We start from the raw sequence: 17,814 nt of genomic DNA on the forward strand, positions 1-17,814 counted from the left end.
ACTTTCTATATTAATATACACGCTTGCACAATTCAACTATTTTGAATAATATTGATTAGAGAAAAACCATAAAGATACATGCATATTATAGAAAAACGTTACACTTCGAAATTCCCTCTCCACCTTCGGATTTTTTGATGTTAAAAACTTGTCAATTAACAATAAAAAATTTACGCTATACGATATGAGAATCTAAAAGAATTCTGAAAAAGAAAAATATAAAAGATATCTGGCAGCGGTGGGATTCGAACCCACGCCTCCGAAGAGACTGGTGCCTTAAACCAGCGCCTTAGACCGCTCGGCCACGCTACCTTGATGCGCTTGTTCGAAATACATAAATAGTTACCTATACAGACATTATATAACAGCTAAAATTAAACAAACACATATAATACTTCGTAAACTTGTTTATAGTTTATAGACTTGGTCCAAAGTATGACTTACTTTCTTACACTAAAAAATTAAAAATACATACAAACAGAAGAAGCGGAAATAACGTACATCGCCATTTTCTAAAAACTATTCAAAATATATAAACTAAGTATACGAAATATACAAGACACAATTGACGAGCAAAAACTAATAATGGAAACTCTGGTGAAACCAACGTCGTTGAATTAACCTTTGGCCTGAATCGTAATGAATATTTTAACGTTGTTTAGAGATCTGAGAAGATTTAACATCAGAAAGAGATCAGAGAAGTGTAGAGATCAGACAGAGAGGATCTTTTCGGTGATCATTAGCACTACTATATCAGTAAAAATAAATCAGTGGCGCTACAACCTTTTTAGGTCTCAGATTTCTGTTTGTGTTTCTCAAACTTATACACAAGTAGGTAATACAGCAGGCGACTTTTTTGGTCTATGGCAAGCCAGTCCTTCCTCACTATGTTTTCCTACACCGTTCGAGCAAATTTTAATTGCTGTGGACAGAGATTCCATGGGTGCACAGCCGGGGATCGAACCTACGACCTCAGGAATAAGAGTCGCACGCTAAGACCACTAGGCCAACACTTTTCACTCCTATTTGTAATCTCCTATAATCAAATTACGCAGTAAAGAGACAGTCAAGATTTTACAATACATTTGCAAAACGTAACTATTTCTGAAAATTTACGAATTGGTAGTCTAAATCGACTAAAAACAAAGTAAGCTGTTACCAAGTACTTTCAAAATAACATTTGAATGATAAGTTAGAGAAGTGTGTTAGAATGAGAGTCCTTTAGGATACAATGTTTACCTTTTATGAAAGAGAAGTTCTACATATATTGTACTGAAATTGGGCTCGTCACTCATCAGCAAAAACACTTTGCATGTGACATGAGTGATATTGGAGTACCTTTTCGTTGACACTACATTTTCGTTATATGACAACTCTGAGAACTACATAATACACAGCTCATGGATTAGTTTTAGAACAAAAATACTGACAAAACATACAAACACTATCTTATAATTTAGCGATTATTTTTATTGCACTCGATAACAATTTTTATTATTAATAGGCCGGCAACGCATTTGCGAGCCCCTTCTAGCAATGGTGTCAATACATCAGGTGATCCTCTTGCCCGTTTGCCTCATGTTACTTAAAAAAACAATAAAATAATAATTAATTGCATATTAATTGTCGATTACAAACAGTGCTGGAGTGTTACTTAGTAGTTCTCTTCTAAGTTATTCATGGTTTAGGTTTTCGTTCATAAGTGTACAAGTCACATGAATAGCATACCATCAATAATAGTAATCAATTGTTTCAAGAACATATTCAAATGTGTAAGGTGGTACAATTGTAAGTTCGCATATTCTGCCACACACAATGGCGCGCAAATTTGTCTTTAAAGGAAAAATTCCTTTAATTACAAACAGTATTAGTCATATGAATTGGTCAATTCTTATATTATTTGTGTTGTACATATCATATCATAATTTATTAAATTTATATCAACTACAGTGTCTCACGCAAATCATTTATTGAATAGTATTTTTTTTTCCAAAAGTAATCACCAAGTCGAAGACTCTAGACGGAAGATCTTTTAATTATTTTGGTAAATTATTGTTTACAATTAAGGTTTACCTTAATTGCCATACAAAAGGTGTTTTTCCTAAACAGTTCCAGATTGATTTTTGGCACAGCCAATTTCTCACCATGTCTACTTCTTACTTCGAGCTGTATAAAGCATTTAAGTGGTTTAAAGTTAAATTATCAATTAAGGATTGATAATTCGTCACACATACAGACCCTTACTTTCACACCATCACACTGCACAGCCGGATCATTACGCATTTAATTATTATTATTAATTTTTTCGTTTAGTTAAAAATATTTGAAGCTTTTTGAATATTCCATCTTTGGCTATATGTTTAGTTGTTTTTTGTAGTATATAATTTATGCTAGCTGTAGGAATACGAAATAAATAAATAAATCCATGCAAAACATTTGGTAATGGTTCCTTATAAATTAAATATACTTTTCTATAAAAATGCTGAACAAAATTTAACGCCTGAAGATAAATTAATTATTATAATATTGAACTAAACTCGCTTCGGCTTACAATATTCTAATTGTATTTTTACTTTTACAGACGTTTTTATATTTTGTATTTATCTCTAAGTAACTGGCTTGAATCCAGCCATATTTAATCAGACAACAAGAATAAATAACGGCAAAAGTTTAACCCGTAACAATTTCAAAGGATACGCACACACTCACAGTATGCAGTCCCTGGCCCAGACGGCGAGCCCGCTACGAAAGAGATGGAGATAGTAGCCTAGTGTAAGAAGAGCACATCCGAGTGATATTGAACTTCTGAAGCGTGACGTCATTGGCGACCTACCTGCAGCTCTGTGTTGGTGTGCGTGAACCAGACCCTGAAACTTCAGTGTGTGCTTCCGTTTCCCAGACGTCTATAGTATGCATACGTTTTGTGCAACAGGCGTTTACGGAAATTTTATATGAAAAATATTTTCATGTACTGTGCTATTGGTGTGATGGTATAAGGTTACAAGTAGTATATGTGGGGCGGGCCACATTTCACTGGTTGTTTTGAAGTCCAAATTGTCCAAATCGAAGTTATCGATTCAGAATCGAATATTCCAGAAAACTACGCATAGATACCTACAGCTGAAACTGCCTTACACGTTCCCCGTATAATATAAATGAGCTTAGGTTTGACGCTTAAAATAAGGTTTTAGTCGAGTCTCTATTCTATAGACTACGGGCCGTATTTCAATCCGTATTTTAAATCACAATCTCGTCTTCAGCAATGTTAACATTAAAAATGGTTTATGTCTTGAAATTTTTGAGATTAAGGTCTTCAAGTACGAATAAATAAATTAAAATAAAATGAGTAGTAGGTAGGTAGAAGCACCAATAACAGACGTATATTTTAAAAATTATTTATTACAAAACTATATATTTGATAGAAAGCTATAAAACAGAATCGACTATCAATTCTTGTAACTTAATTATTAAGTTTTGAGAATTACAAATCAAATTGAGCACAGCGATTTTATAAAATAAATTGCAAACAATATTTTACAAAGCTGTACATATAAATTCATTTTAATTATTATTTAATAAGCTTATTTCAATGCGCTTATGAAAATTAATTTATCACATATAACTTCAACAAATCATTATCAGTTTGTAAAGTTTTAATAAAAAAATTCAATAGATTACACGGTTTATAATAGCGCCATCTGTTGCTATCTCGTGTAATTAAAATCGATGAAACGAATCTTCTTAAAATAATCAATTACCAATTTATTTCACTAAGGTCAAAGAGAATTAAATATAGCCTATAGAATAACATAAAGAATAGCATACAAAACTGAAATCGAAGATGTTTTAATAGAATAAGTGTTAGTTTTAAGACAATATTCCGAGTGCTATACATAAATCTCTTTGAATTGATTTTAAAACTATAAAAAATAACAATTGTAAAGTATTGCAACTAAATTATGGCATTTATTTGCATTAACTTACTTCTTTGTAACATTTGTGACGATAGAGCCTACATGTAAAACGCATGTTTCTTGTTCAACGCTTATTTAATATCACAACCTTCTACATAGCGACAATTAACTTACACGAAGGCTGGTACATAAATAATTGGACAGCGTATTTATTATGCAAAGCGCCATCTATGGTCAGTATTTATAATGACATATCAACTTTGTTATTGAGAGTTACACAGAGCTACATGTGCAGGGATTAAATTTCTAATGAAATGGATAAAGGTATCCCTGCAACTCGTAGATACTTGTACGAAAACTAAGAGAATATATTTTTCATGAGCGTGTGCGCATTATTGAATCAATACTTGTATAAAAATGTATTTGAAGCTTCAATGGAATGTCCCTATTCACATTTTCCATAGGAATAGCAAACTTGGAGCAGAAATGTTTTAATATTTCAGCGCACACGCATCAAGAACACGCTTCGCACCGTACTAAGCCGACTTCGTCACAATTCATACACTTTAAAGCGACGAATTCGGCTGTAAAGTGGTTTCTGTGTAGGCTTTTCTTGGATCCCTTGCAGATGCGGCACGGGAGAAGGCGGAAGCCACCGCACATTTGGCAGGTGTTGCAGGCGTCTGGACTCTGGAATGAGAAAAGTTTATATTTTTCACAGGCATGTTTTTAAAAAATCTTTCAATCGTTTTGGTGTGCTTTACAAGTAGGCCCAATACACAGTTTTTTATAGAATTTGTTGTAGAAAAGAAAAGTCTGTTTAGAAAGAGATCTGAAAGAGAGAGTCTTGTCTGATCATTAGCACTACTTTATGCGTAAATTAAAAACAAATCAGTGGCACCTTTTTAGGTCTGGGGCTCAGATTTCTGAATCTTTTTCATGATAATTTGTCAACCTAATAGGCAAGTAGGTGATCAGCCTCCTGTGCCTCACAAACGCCGTCGACTCACAATGTTTGGTGCAAAGCCGGGGGTCCAACCTACGACCTATTGTGAGTCGCACGCTGAAGCCACTACAACCAACACTGCTCTCTCATATCCGTAAATCACATATGTTAATTTCCGTCTTAGCAGTCAAGTTCAACAAGCCTTCTATTGCGAATCGTTTTAGAAATTAATATGAGAGTGCTAATTAAAAATAACATTAACGCTTTGTTAAACTCAAACATGTTTTACAACAAAATATTTGAACATGGATTTCAATACGAGCAGGTATTTTGTTTGCGTTTGACCGTAAAATAATACGTTCTGTTTGTACTGACAAAGGTCGTTTTGAATATGTCCAGATTGAATAGTGATTGATATTGAAGTACTAACAGAAACTGTAATTTGAGACTAGATTTGAATTAATAGTTATACATTCTGTAAATATTTATTGTATTTGTGAAACACTGAGAGTAATATTCATTCGTTACAGATATTTCTTTATTTAACAAAATAAGTTACATTTTACTCCAATGCGGTAATAATTTACATTTACATTACATACAGAACAATAAATACATGTAGAAAAAAACATCACAACATATAAGTAATATATTAAAATATTTACAAAAAGACGGCGAGACTCGTTTTTTAAAAACGGCAAAATCATGGCGCTAAGTTACTTCCTGAGGTCCCTGGAATAGTTCGTACCCTAGCTCTGCTATCTGAAGTGTTTTTAAAACTTAAAAACCGCGATTCAATTCAGCAATCAACGATGTATGTAACAGAAGTGATTTTAAAACAATATTTCACGTTAATCTTAATATATATAAATTACGTGTCACGTTGTTTGTCCGCTATGGACTCCGAAACTACCGAACCGATTTCAATCAAATTTGCACACCGTGTGCAGTTTGATCTAACTTAAAAGATAGGATAGCTTACATTTCAATTTATACCCGCAATATTATTTTATTGCAAAATATTTATTTATTTTTTAATAGTCACAATTCTATCTGATGGCGCTGTGTTGAAAGTACCTACCAAAGTTTCACATAAGCTACAATTTAATGGCATAACCACCAATAGAGTATGGTGGTCCCCTTGATTGGTGTTCTCCTACCGTTTCCCATGAATAGTTTACTACTATTTAATATAACAAAAACCTTAGCCACAGCAACGCTTGGCCGGTCTGCTAGTTGCACTATATTTTGACACTTATAACGTCGGGTAACCGAGATACCTTAGATTATTCAGTCGGCAACGTATGTGAGAAGGCTTATCACCGACTTTAAAACAATATTTCACGGTAAGAGCAAGTATTATTTGCGTTACATGGGTATAAACAATAAAATTTAACCCATTTCAAATACCTGTCTACGTCATTTACTTGCGTGCCTACATTTCAAGAACGCTCTAATTGAAATATACTGAATCAAAATCGATGTAAATTCTCCTGTATACTAAGGAGTAGAAATGAAAAAAATTAATTAATTAATTTGCCTTTTAATTTAGGATAAGTCCTTGGAAATAGTTATTTTTTTAATTTAGTTATGTATCTAGTTAATCGTTAGTTTAAAATTTAAAATTAACTTTTAGTTTTTTTGGTTTTGTAATTGTGTTTGTCTACATTGCACTCGTAATATGCATTTTTTTAAATTTAGTAATGCACTTTTTGTACTTTATTTTTTATTTTTCCTTACTAGGGTTGCCTGGAAGAGATCGCTTGTTAGCGATAAGGTCCGCTGCCTCATTAGTTTATGTTATCTGAATGTACTATATGTAATGCCACAGTGTTGACAAATAAATAATTTCCCTTTTTAATGTATTAAACGGATCACTTAAGATTCAAGTTTGTTTATAATACAGGGGGCAAACGGTCAGCAGGCTCACCTAATGTTAAGTGATATCGCTGCCCATGGATACTCTCAATGCCAGAAGGCTCGCGTGCGTTGCCGGCCTTTTAAACATTGGTACGCTCTTGAAGGACCAAAAGTCTAATTGCTTCGGAAATACTTCAGTGGACAGCTGGTTCCACAAAGTGGTGGTACGCAGCAAAACCTGCCTTAAAAACGCTCAGTTGTGGAAGGACGGATGGCGAGGTGATACGGGTGGAAACTCGTATTATTAAGTTAAAAGTGTTACTATCATTTTGGAACTAAACCTGACTTTGTTTACACAATAATGTGTTTGTATTTGACTATGGGAATCAATTTCGCGTGCACACAATCACACCTTCTGTCAACATTTTGCCTAATGGGAGATCGTTTCCATGTGATATATTGGTAAACTCACCTATTATGACCTAACTTGAATTAGATAATTATCACTGAATAAATTCATAACTCTCGTTAAACGTATATTAATCAATAAAGCTTTTTCCAAATTTGACAGTTATTTAAAAGATTATAAGATTATATAATCCTTGGGATTGATTTGCTCCAGTTCAAACAATTTGTATGACTCAAAACTCGGCGATTAAAAAGAGTGGCGGAGAGTTTCTTGCCAGCTCTTTTAGTCCGCTCTACCGTCTTGACTTGCGAACTGGTAGTAAATGTAAATTTAGAATCAATTTAACATCTTTTTCTCATATGTCTCTTTCTGTAAAATTGAGTTTACACTGTGATTGAAAGAGATAGAACTTAATTAAAAACTGTAAGTTATAATATAGGTACGCACCTTATATGGTTTCAGCATCTTCCTCAATTCTCCACACTCATTTAATTTCTCGACTGTGTCTGCGTCCTAGAAAAAAAACAGACATTTAAAACATAATTAGGGTAAAATAATGGTCTTGTGTAAGCTTTGTTTCTTATAATTTCCAGTTAAAGAAAATTTTACAGCGGTGCAAAACAGAAATCATTGGTTTCCCCTCGATAAATATTTTAAAAAAATCTCCAGCATTCGTTCCTAAGTCACGGACTCCGGAGACTCCGGCAGCACTCCGCGACAGGCTTGTATATTTTTGTAATTCATTTACAATCTAAATAATAGTTATTATATTTATAAACCACTGTGGTTTGAATTAATGTACCAATAGCAGTCTTGTTAGAACCACAACAAATGCATATAGAATAGTTCTTCAACTTTTTATGTGGCTATCTAATAATTTGAATGATTAGCCGTATATTATATTATATACAGCTTATTTAATATAATAATTAAAGCCTTTATTGCTGTAATTACTTATACTAGTACACAAAAATGTGTAATACTAAAAAAATAACACTGAAAATAAAAAATAAATACTAATATTTAATCGGCAAGCCGGTTGATTTCTGTTATACAGCTTGTCCTTGGACATTGGCCTCCTCTAAGGGCTTCCGCCTTCCACTCTTCTCTGTTTCTAACTTTTATTAGCCACAGAGCTAGCTAGACTTCGCACATCATCTTCCCATCTTTTTATTTGTCTTCCTCGTTTTCTTTTGTCAAGCCAGCACCGCTTATTTAATACCTCATTCTTACTAGTAGACTTAAAAAAAGTATTTAAATGAACCTATTTAAAATAATAAGACCTTCTTAAACAGTTGGTTTGTAATTCTATCCAAAGATATATTACAACTTGGATCCCTATAAGCAATATCCTTTAAGCAGATCTTAACTTTTTATTTCTTCTAAGTATCGGATTACTTTACACAAACGTGGGTAGAAGCTTTTTACGACTTTGACCGAACTCTACGCAATATTGACCAATAAGAATTTATGACAGGAAAGGGCTCTCTTTAATTTGGATACCATTAAAGGTTTACATAATAATAGCTTTTTTTACAGCTAAAGGTATTACAGTTGTCATGGAAACCTGGGACCCAAGACCAAAGTACATTGCAGGAGGTAGAGCTCATGTTAATTGTGAGCAATTCTAATACGATGTTAATAAGGACAGCTATAGGTACTTTACGGCATATTAAGTAGTTGTCATCATTTAATTCTGTTGGTTGAAAGTGCTATTGGGTGGTTGGTTTTGATTTGAGCAATGAGTCAACTATGCTTCATTGTGCGCAAAACCAGCGCAAGTGCGAATCCTGGGACGTTCATAGGAGGTGTTGGTCGAATCGTCGATTTTCAACTGTTAATTGACTCGCATCCAGGAACCACCGTTTCCTTTGCTACCAGGCATCCCTTTACTGGCCAAGTCGCCTGAACAAGTCGCCTTCGTCAATTCAACTAAGCTAATATACGCTGTAGTTTGAAAAAATGTTGTGTCAAATTCAATAATAGGATGGTTTAATGTTATAACATCAAGCTACGACCGCATCATCATCACTCAGGGCACAGTTAGTCATAGATTATCAGACACATGAAAAACACTTCAATATGTAACGGCATTTAACATGAAAAGATAAATTATGTATGCCCTCAGGCAGACCCTTGTGTCACAAACTGGACCAGACCAAAACATATACTTTAATTATGTAAAATTCACGATTTTATCATGACAATTTAAATGGACTCCGTAATTAATAAGAACATATTTTTGTTACTGGTAAAACCGTTTGAAAAGGCATTAAAATTTATAACAATTACGTGTTTCAAGGGTGGATTTTTTTTTAATATTTTTGAATTAAATAAAGCCTATGTTACTCAGAGAAAGAAAAATTCAAATGATGAAATCGTTCCTGAAATGGGTCCAATCGTTTTTGATATCATTCGTGACAGTATAAACAAATACTTTAAACAGTAAAATGATAAAATAAGATGACAGATGGTCAAAAACAGGAACAGACTGGTCCAAAAGGAACAAAGGCAGACCAATAGAGCGATAGGCAGACGGTATCGAAAGGGTAGCTGGAAAAAAATTGGATGACGATGGCACAAAATGAAGTTGAGTGGAAATAGTTGGAGGAGAACTTCCGGACAGAGGCCGCATCTTAAGAGTAGTTAAAATTTTATTTATATCTATTTATTTTTCTCAAATGTATGCCAATAAGATGTGGATCAATAAAGGCTTATTATCAATATTTAACAGTAAAATACTTCAGTATTGCGATTTTCTTACATACCAAACCACGACCTGGAGGATAAATATTTGAAATCAACCAAGTATAACTTATGCCTACTGAATAAAAATCCTCCAAAATAAAATCACACGCGAACATTTTGACATTTACTAAACAAATAATTCATAGGTTTTGCAATACGGGTTGGCAAATTATAAATGACCTTTGGTGTCATAATTTCGTTATTACACTATTACTGGTTATACTAGCGTGAAGGGCCTTGATTGAGTGGTTATATGGTTAATTGGTTTTGTAATATGTTATATTATGCACAATATTAAGCGTTGGATTTTTTTTAGTCAGTAGATTAAGCGACTTAACTGGAAATTGATAGGCCATATACTCCGAAGATATTCCACACATATCCCCAAGCAGTGGGGATATAATTAGAATCCCTTCGGAGTGTTTGGCCTTTCTACTTGCGTCACAGTAGTGTTAGTGGTAGCACCAGTGCCCCCTTAACAAAGGCGTTGCTTGTGCGTACTACTGACTCCGAAATGATGATTCTAAGAGCGAATCAGCGAATCGCAGCTTTTACATAAGAACTAAAATGGTGTGTTGTAAGTGAGACAAACATAGGATTGGTTATTACTTATTTCGTGTCGCACCTTGATAAAATATATCACTACTTTATTATGTAATCTAAACCACAAATCAATTCAATTGTTTTAATTCTAATTACGAAAAGATTTTTTGTAATTAGACTTAAAAATTTGAAGTGTTCCTTGCTAAATTACAAATACCTATGTATTTTTTTAATTACCCATTAAGAATATATTATCTGGCTTAAAAAAGTATGTACAGCTTGCCAGCCAGTGGACTGTGAAATGTGTGTTTAAATTTATATGTATTGAATGTTAGGAGTGTATGTACAGTATATCTAATGTATGTATGTATGTATGAGTAAGCTGCACTAGATAACTAAATATATGAGAGGGTGAGATGTAAGAACCTAACAACCCTACGGATCCCTAAGCCCTACAGATGTACCTTACACATAAATAGTAAATATATAAATAAGTACGGGATTGGAAGTACCAAGACGGAGCCCTACGGGTAGGATCAAAGGTTCAAATTTGGAAAACACGTGAGCCGTGTCAGCAGTTGGTCAATGTTCAAATGAAATCTGAACAAAGTATATTGTCTTTTGTTGAAGCGAGAACATTAAAACTTTACGGGTCAACTGTTACCGAAAGGATCGCTATTTTTATATGTTCTCAGAGAGAATTCGCAAAAACTACGTCAAATATCCAATGTTACGGTACTTTAGTTAGCCAACTATCGAATTGGCCATAAAGCTGTTACGGTAATTGTTTAAAAAAATCAGTGGTGCTAAAACGAACGAATTGTTTCATCAATTGTCAATCTAATAGGCAAGTAGGGGATCAGTCTTCTGTACCTGACACACGTCGTCGACTCTTTGGGTCTAAGGCAAGCCGGTTTTCTCACGATGTTTTCCTTCACCGTTCGAGCGAATGTTAAATGCGCACATAGAAAGAAAGCCCATTGCTGCACAGCCGGGGTTCGAAACTACGACCTCACGGATCAGAGCTGTATAGTTATAAGTAAATAAATAATAAAACACTTATATATCATTATGCATTTTAAGTAGGTATTATAAATTGCCATTTTGATAGTAATAAATGCCAGTTACGAAAGCTGAGGTGACAATTCAATTTGTTTGGAGGCTATAATGATCTAATATAAATCAATTACGTGTGGCTAATGGGCAAACAAATCACTTAATGTCTGCAACAAACAGAGCTAGCCTACAATGAAATAGTTCACGGTCACGCGTACCACGTGAATCTAGCTCGCCTGGATGACAGTATGCAAGAGAGAAACATTACAGGCGAATTATTATACTTAACATTTTGCTATTATACATTCATCGTAGCCATCGTGGATTTAAAACCCGGTTCGTAGTGTTATCATTGAGATTATATAGAATTTACACTTCATTATTTTACGATGTAAGCCAATAATGCGAGGATTATATAGAAAAATAATTATATAAAAATATGCGGCTCTCCCGTTTTCAGGTCAAGTTTTACACATTTCATATTCAATTGATGCTATCTTATACGGTAAAGAAGAACAAACAATCGACAGCGTTTGTGATATTTACTAACAAATACGAAGGTAACAAAAATCTGACAACACGAAATGTTTGATTTTGTTTTATTCAGCATAGTTTTACACAGTACAATGAGATATTCGATTGAAAAATTGTAACAATATAAAAAATATAAAAACTAATCTTTGTAAGTTATTATGTTGAAAGACATTCATAAATTAAATTGCTTGAAATAGAAGCAGCCCTACCTCTAATTGGAAGTAACAATTAATAATTAGAACACACCCATTAAGTTTTTGGATGGTGACAGAAACGAAGAGGGACGGCGACATTTTTATTTCTCAAAAAGTTATATAGTTTTTATAATATTCGTTAGCTAGTAAAATAATATTCAAAAAACAATGAACACAGTATCTTGAGCTTAATAGAGAGTGTAAGTAGTGTTACTGGACACATTATTTATGTTAAATATTTTATTAGTAAATTGGATTATATTGTAATTTCCCAGTCTAGAAAAAATAAAAAAAAGTAAGTTATAGCTAATAGCAGATACAGTCAAGTACACGAAATTTTTTCAGAGTAAAAAAATATATTACTGAGCTGTTTTGGCGTAGAGGCTTCAGGAGATTGAGGTCGTAGTTTCGATCCCCGGCTGGGCAATGGACTTTATTTCAATGTGCGCATTTAACATTCGCTCGATCGGTGAAGGAAAAACATCGTGAGGAAACCGGCTTGCCTTAGACATAAACAGTTGTCGGCCGATCTCCTACTTGCCTATTAGATTGACAAATGATCATGAAACAGATGTAGACATCTGAGACCCAGACCTAAAAAGGTTGTAGCGTCACAGATTTTATTCGTAATGTCACTAAACTACCGCACATTTTGAATAAAGCCATCCAAAGAAAGTTATATCGCTTGAATCTGTTCGTACAACAAACAGTAGTCTATTTCACTGAAACTCCCTCCACCTTGTTACTGGTGCACTCTTGTCTATTTACTTTGTATTTCATTTGTTTCTCGTTTAGGTAAATAGTACCTTATTTACCCAGCGATTTCGTTTACATAGGAAGACTTTGAAGTCGCTTATATTATGTTAATTTCGTAAGTAAGTTTTGCATTACTTCTAAGAACTAAGAGTATATCAAAATAGTATCGAAAGGAGTGTTCTAGGTCTGAAATTGAAAGATACAATCAGTAGAAATAAAAGACATGACTAAGTTTAGAAATGCTTTTACTTTTAGTAAAAGATTAAAATGGAAATAGACAGGACAGATTATGAGAGAAGACAAAGATAAATGGACGAAAAAAGCGACGGAATGGCTTCCTCGCTATGAAAAAAGAAAAACGAGGAAGACAAATAAAAAGATGGGAAGATGATATAATTAGAGCAGCTGGCCCTATGTGGCTACGTAAAGCTAGACACCGAGAAGAGTGGAAGCTCTTAGAGGAGGTCTATGTCCAAGCTTTAAAATTTATTAACTGGATTGCCTTTTAATTATTAAGTACTTCACATTTTATGTACTAGGATAAGTATTTTACAGCAATACAGGCTGTTATTATTATTATTATATAGTGTGTTAACTAGCTGACCCGGCAAACGTTGTTTTGCTTGAATATTATTTCTATGAAACATTTTTTTAGTTCGGTTGATCGTAGAGGGGTGAAAATTAAGGGCTGTACGTATTTTAGTATGCTGTTCCATAAAAAAAGCGAGCCATTTCGGAGGAGTTTAATTACAAACTCTGTTACACGAGAATTTTATATATTAGATGAGGAAGGGGGGAATAACTATTTTTAGGAAAGTAGGAACCCTTAAGGTATACATTGATTTTTTAAGCAAGGAGGTCGTCAACCTTTTTGACACGTGTCTGTTATATTTTCTTCTTAAAAAAATAAATAAAACCTCTTGCGATTCAGAATTGCTAAATGTAGTAATTGATATTAATATTCTTACTCTGTTTTATGTAATACATAATATAATTTAAAACGTAGTCTTAGTGTGCACATACTGTGAGAAGTAAACTATGTTTTCTTTATCTTATTAGAAAAATAAAGTTATACGCTGCAAAAAATACGAGGTGAAAATATTGAATAATTTTATTTACATAATTTTTCTCTAACATATACAGTGTTTTTTTATAAGCTCTAGTAAATATTATGTATTGTCTGTATTAGTCTACCTCTAAGCTGCATTAATATACATAATAAAATATCGAAGTTTTTTTAATATTACAGAGAATTCAAATTAAATTTGTGTTTAACCATAAAAAATATAACTGCGAGATACTTGCAATAAACTTAAATAAGTCAATGATCGTAAATAGGCCTAATTCTACTTTAAATCTCCAATCCAATCAAATTTGAAAGTGCGTGGGTGACGAAAATCTTCATCAATAAAACTTATTACCTCAAATGAAAAGAGAGGTCAATGATATTGCAGTATGACTTTTATTAATCAAAAGCCATTCAACGAATTAAATATATTAAAAAAGTACCTAAAGTGCTTAAAGGCCAGAAGGCTCGCAAGTGCGTTGCTGGCCTATCAAGAGTTTGTACGCTCTTTCCTAAATTTAGTGTCTAAACTTCAACAAGATACAACTAATTAAATTCGTATGAAGATATTAATTGTTGTAATTAATAATTTGTTGAGCGTGCTGCGCGAGCAGATGGCATTCAAGATTGCGGTTTAAGATAATATTATACTTGATCAAGTAAAAGATAAACTTTCATACACTCGCTCCGTCAACTTCATATATGTCTTTGCCCTTTTAAATCGATCTGTAAAACAAATGAAGTAATCATATGCTTGAGTGAGATTGGTCAGATGTCGGTCGTCTTTTATTTTTCTTTATAACAAGTACTCGTAGATCTCACATACTTTGTAACCATTGTTATACACTCCATATGATGATAAATAACGGCAATGTTTATTAAATATAAACATTTATATTTTATCTGTATATACTTATATTGAATGCCAGTTCTACGCCCTTGATTTGAGAACTGGCAGTAAATGTTAATTCAGAAGCATTAGCAAGCATATATATTTCTTTTTTGACGTTCATAAGTGTACATTGTGTTACCTATATAAATAAATGAATTTGAATTTTGAATTTTATAGTTATTGTTCAAACGTATTTAATAGATTTAATGACAGATATTCGAACAAAACCGTAAGCTCATCATTCTAAAAGCCATCACTTAAGAGCTTTCGCTTGCACGTGGTGTCTATTAAGCCTGGTCTAAACCCGCTAAAACACTAATTGATGTTCTTGCCGATAGTGCACTTGCTATTAGGAAAATGACAGAATAAGCTCCGAAGCTTTAACTTCGTAAGCATAGAGCTTTGTATCACAAAGTCTTTAAATACGTTCGAGGATCATTTTAACGGGCTTTGGTTAGACATTTATAGATACTTCAATGTTTACAATGTATTTAATGGGATGGGATAATACTATTGGTTTACCAAATTTACTTTATTGAACTATGTATTTGCGTGTTGTTCCCACGAGAATGTAAGTGCGTGCTCCTATTTCACCATGCCTACTGCTGATAGAGGACAAATCTTTGTTTCGTTTATTTATATATGTATATATTTTTTAGTATATAAATTAAGAGATATAGATAGCGTTAATTGCCAGTTCTGCTCGTCCGTTCTACGCCCTTGATTTGAGAACTGGTACTTAATGTAAAATTAGAAGCATTTAATATGTATTTCTTTATCGACGTTCATAAGTGTACATTGAGTTACCTAAATGAATAAGTGATTTTGAATTTGAATTTACCTTATAGGAAGATGCTGGGGAAATTTTAGACCTTAAATTTTGACCTTGAATTATTCAAATTTAGAATGCCTACGTCAAGATAATTTGTGTTGCAAGCTTTATTTCCCTAATTGCTGGTTATTAATTAATTACACTCGATGAATTATGATGAGAAAAAAAATTGAAATTCCTTAGTATATTCAAGATACAAACCCATAAAAATTGTTCAGCTACAAAAACACGAGTATATTATTTATTTGCCTATTATATAGTTAGACTGCCATCTAGCGTGTAAAAAGTGAAACTCACCCCAATATGATATCCATCAACGAACAGCTGTGGCACTAGGATCTGGTCACTCTTCATCCGATCCATGATCTCGTCCTGGTACTCCACGCTCATAAAGACGTCCCGTTCTTCAAACTTTATCATGAGGTTTCTCAAGATCTTTTTCACCAGCACACATCGTTGGTACGTGCTCCTCACGATTCCCATAGTTGTGGTGTACACAACCACTTTTCCGGCATCTTTTTCTTTGTAACTCTGGAAAATAATTAGTAAGTGTTAATTTTCGTTATTATTAAATATGAAAATTTATTAGTGCAAAGGGGAAAATCAGCGCCTTCCGACATGTGGAACTTGCTGCCTTGTCCCCAAACATAATTTGATTGCTGCTTATTTGTGTAGGCTTTTATACCTTTTGTTGTCTATAGGATTAAGATGTCATGTGGAAGATGGTGTAATGGTTGCAGCTCCTTACAAACGTTGTGTAAAACAAAAAACTTGGCGATTAAAATGAGTGGAGGAGAGTTTATTTCCAGTTCTTCTCAACCGTTCTACGCCCTTGATTTGAGAACTGGCAGTAAATGTAAAATTAGAAGCATTTAATGTATATTTCTTATATTGACGTTCATAAGTGTACATTGTGTTACCTACATGAATAAATGATTTTTTACTTTTGACTTTGACTTTATAGGTGTTGTCTATACCGCGTATTACCGATATTTTATAACACGGCCTTGGAATAAACTTAACAATATAACCTATACAATTGTTCAATGGAACATGATGATATATTTCACCAAGCAAGTGCAAGTGTAAATTGTAGAGGGAAAGAAATATTAATTCACACAGGGTTCGATGCGACTACGACCTTAGCCCTTAGAGACCTTTAGAGGTTGACCAGGCTAATAATGCTTCTGATACTGAATTTAGATAAAATAAATTAACCTTCATTTATTTTTTAAAAACTAAGAAATTAAGCCTACGCAAATGAAGGTAGCTGTTTAATAAGGATTTACATTTCCAAGCTTTAATAATAAAATAAAACTATAAAAACTAAAATTAGTACTAAATAATTGATTACAAAGTGCAACAAGCGACATCTATATACACACTGCGTCAACGTGTCGCGTCATATAAATGTGTTCATTGTTAAAATAATAACATCAGTTTGATTGACTTATCAATCACTAGATGGCGATATACGCAACAAATATAACTTTAGTTTATTGTATCGTTTAACTGTTAATTCCTTAACCATAAATTTCTTCTAGGTAAGTATTATAAAAACACTATAAATTTTTAACTATGTAATAATTGAATTTGAATATATAAAAGGGTTTTTTTTCACGCAGACCCGAAACTTCGATTAGGAAATTTCGAAAACTAGGAAGTATAAAAATATAATCCTACAATTCATCATACAATAATTTGTAACTTCTAGTAGCCAATGTTTTCTCTATTAATAATCAAATAACGCAACTTATACAGTATTAACATATTGTATGACACTATTCCCAATAACCTATACAAGTGTGTATATAGCCACAAAATGCAGAAATAAGCAATTTGAACATCGTTGTGACAGTACCATTAGGTGTGTCAACACGTTAAACATCCAAACTGTAAACAAATTCACACCCATTGCGTGCATCTTTGCGTAACTACGTTTGAAAGACATTTGTAAAATGGTTGTTTAGTCATAGTAGGTGAAGTAAAGAACGGTTCGGTCACCGTTGTTACCTTTTATCTTTAAATAATCAGCCCTGAGTATCTCGATATACCCTTAACACG

At 33.3% G+C, this 17,814-nt stretch overlaps 1 protein-coding gene and 1 non-coding gene across 2 annotated transcripts in view; both read right to left on the reverse strand.

The window, feature by feature from the left end:
• Window positions 1-230: 230 nt before the first annotated feature.
• On the reverse strand, window positions 231-312 carry Trnal-aag. Its single transcript has one exon. It is a non-coding gene; the product is annotated as a tRNA-Leu (tRNA).
• A 3,920-nt stretch (window positions 313-4,232) lies between these two features.
• LOC125051614 (glutaredoxin domain-containing cysteine-rich protein CG31559-like) overlaps window positions 4,233-17,814 on the reverse strand; it is a 58,483-nt gene continuing 44,901 nt past the window's right edge. Inside the window, exons 4-6 of the mRNA XM_047652057.1 lie at window positions 16,048-16,281; window positions 7,577-7,642; window positions 4,233-4,604 (exon numbers count right to left, since the gene is read on the reverse strand). Coding sequence (XP_047508013.1) covers window positions 4,428-4,604; window positions 7,577-7,642; window positions 16,048-16,281 — 477 coding nt within the window. The 3' untranslated portion in view covers window positions 4,233-4,427. The remainder of the gene's footprint in view (window positions 4,605-7,576; window positions 7,643-16,047; window positions 16,282-17,814) is intronic.

Source organism: Pieris napi, chromosome 8 (genome assembly GCF_905475465.1).
Source record: "Pieris napi chromosome 8, ilPieNapi1.2, whole genome shotgun sequence".
NCBI lineage: Eukaryota > Metazoa > Arthropoda > Insecta > Lepidoptera > Pieridae > Pieris > Pieris napi.